The 2,500-nt window shown below is 38.1% G+C and overlaps 1 protein-coding gene across 1 annotated transcript in view; it reads right to left on the bottom strand.

Annotated features, from left to right (window-relative positions):
- The window catches only part of LOC119573270 (Golgi pH regulator-like), a 9,395-nt gene extending 8,225 nt beyond the window's left edge, over positions 1 to 1,170 (bottom strand). Inside the window, exon 1 of the mRNA XM_037920422.1 lies at positions 1,010 to 1,170. Within this exon, the coding sequence (XP_037776350.1) occupies positions 1,010 to 1,051 (42 nt within the window). The 5' untranslated portion in view covers positions 1,052 to 1,170. The remainder of the gene's footprint in view (positions 1 to 1,009) is intronic.
- Between the last annotated feature and the right edge of the window lie 1,330 nt (positions 1,171 to 2,500).

Genomic DNA, 2,500 nt, shown 5'->3' with positions numbered 1-2,500 from the left:
CCCTGTAAACTTGGTACCGATAGTAGAGGAGGGAATACTACCTCACCAACCCTTATCCTGGAATAGAGAGAATCCTCCATGTGTTTATGGCAAGATGCAATATAGGACCAACATAAGGGGACAAATCCTCTATAGATTTACCTGGAATAAATGCACAGGCTCCCTCTTGATGTGAATACCTGGAGGACTGTATGGTGGAGTTTCATTTGAATGTTGGTCAGGGGTTCCATTCTGTCATGAAAACATGGAGTATTCTTTGTGTTTCAGGGCAGTGCTGGGGGAAGTAGGCCCCCTCTAGGGAGGCCACAAGGGACACAGCCCCTACATTAAATATCATAGTGATAATTATCTCACATATGTGCTATATAAGTTATTTATCTTCATATTTTACCCTGAAATTTTCCTGGTAACTCTCATGTCTTTGCATACTATCAGGGCCAAGTTTGTGGGGCATGGTGGGGGGTGGGGAAGTTCTGCAGCATAATTCCTATATCTATGAAGAGTAGAGGGTAAGAGGAATCCATTGGTACCAGTATTGTCATGTTGGGTGGATGTAGGTGCTCTAAACAATCCTCTGCTGCAGTTCGAAGACTGATTCAGAGTCTATCTTATCATATATACATCTATGAGTTGTGCAACAAGATGGTCAATGGTAATAATGCAGTGCAGAGTTGTCTATTTCAACTTTTGTTTCCCTCTGATTGGGTTGTATCTCTGTTATTCTCCGTGCTTCTTATATTACCAGGACCAACTGTTAGGTCAAGCTGTTGTTCAGGAATGGTGTATGATAGAAACCTCAGCTATTCTAGGAAGCCGATCATAATGTTAATACATAGTAGACCAGTTTTAATTGATATCTACTAGTCACTTAAGGCAAAACAGCGTTCGTTGTTAGTATAAATACATATAATCTGCAACTAAAAGAACCGGGCAAAGATCCAGATAAAAATATGTAATATATAACAAATTGATCTCTACCTCCTTTCTCTTCGTTTATATCCTAACTTACCATGGATCCTATCATTATCGAGCTGTCAACGAGGATCCCCATTCTGAAAGACTCTTTAACATGTACAAAAACACAAATAAACTACATATTTCCTTTTTTCATTGACACTCCGCTTGACGTTGACAGCGGTGTATGGGTTATTGGCCGAGGGATAAGCTGTATAAATGTTTATGTGCCATATTTGGTAAGAAATGGGTTGATTCACAAATTAATAGGTTAAGAGTACAGTTTATTTTATGAAAACTGTTAAAGATGGTTGCAGGTACTGAAACATGTTTTTAATTTCATATTTTCACCTGCCAGGGTCCTTCAAAACTTACGAGTTTAAAGTTAATTATTATCCTTTTACATATTTCTTCTTCAAGGGTTTTGTAAACATTATCCTTTTTTTTAACTACAGATTCCATGGAGATGTGCGTTCTTTCCATTCTTTTTATATTCGTAATATTGTTTGATACAAGAATTTCAATTTCATTTGACAGTCATTTTTTTCCGCATGAGAAAACAATAAAATTTATATCTCACTTGACTTCCTCCTTATATACAAAAGATTTTTCTCCGCCTTCCTTTCCATTTTCATATTTTACAATTCCTCTGAATCGTCTTCCTGGATTATCAACCTATCATTAAATATGTTTAGCCTTTGTGCCCAAGAAAATTTAAACACAGAATGACAGCAAGAAGAAAACAAATTTCATTTCTTTTTTAATCTTATTTTATTATTTTCTTGGGCGAGAATCAGCAAATAACACCGGAGTAATTGCAGACGGAGTGGGGGGGGGGGGGTCGCTCACTTGGATACTTTCCACGAAATATCTCGTTATGTACTGGAACTCTGTGTGTGTGTGTGTGTGTGTGTGTGTGTGTGTGTGTGTGTGTGTGTGTGTGTGTGTGTGTGTGTGTGTGTGTGTGTGTGTGTGTGTGTGTGTGTGTGTGTGTGTGTGTGTGCGCGCGCGCGCGCGCGCCCGTGTGTGTGAGAGAGAGAGAGAGAGAGAGAGAGAGAGAGAGAGAGAGAGAGAGAGAGAGAGAGAGAGAGAGAGAGAGAGAGAGAGAGAGAGAGAGAGAGAGAGAGAGAGAGAGGTTTAGGTTTGCATTGTTAACTGATATCTACATATCATGTAACGTGGTGTGGCACCTGCATCACATACCAGCGTTTGTTTTGAAGTCACCCTAGCTGAAAAGAGCACTATTGTACTGGTGATTTTTAATCTCGTTCTCTCGTACTCTGTCACGTAAATGAAAAAAAATCTAAATAAAGGAAATAACGGGCACATCACGGTTTGTAAAAAGGAAATACAACATCAAGAAGTTAAACACGGATTATTAGTATGCAGATTATTTCTTTGAATGTTTATCTATTACTACAATTTATTAAATAAATAGATATACTGTCTCAGCAGTTGTAGTGCAGACTGATATTCAATTGCATTTTGTATTCTAAAATTATTCTTGTTGCTGATGAAACATAGTACTGTACTCTTTTACAATAAA

The sequence above is a fragment of the Penaeus monodon genome, chromosome 5 (genome assembly GCF_015228065.2).
Source record: "Penaeus monodon isolate SGIC_2016 chromosome 5, NSTDA_Pmon_1, whole genome shotgun sequence".
Taxonomy (NCBI): Eukaryota; Metazoa; Arthropoda; class Malacostraca; order Decapoda; family Penaeidae; genus Penaeus; species Penaeus monodon.
This window is presented reverse-complemented; position numbering and strand designations above follow the sequence as displayed.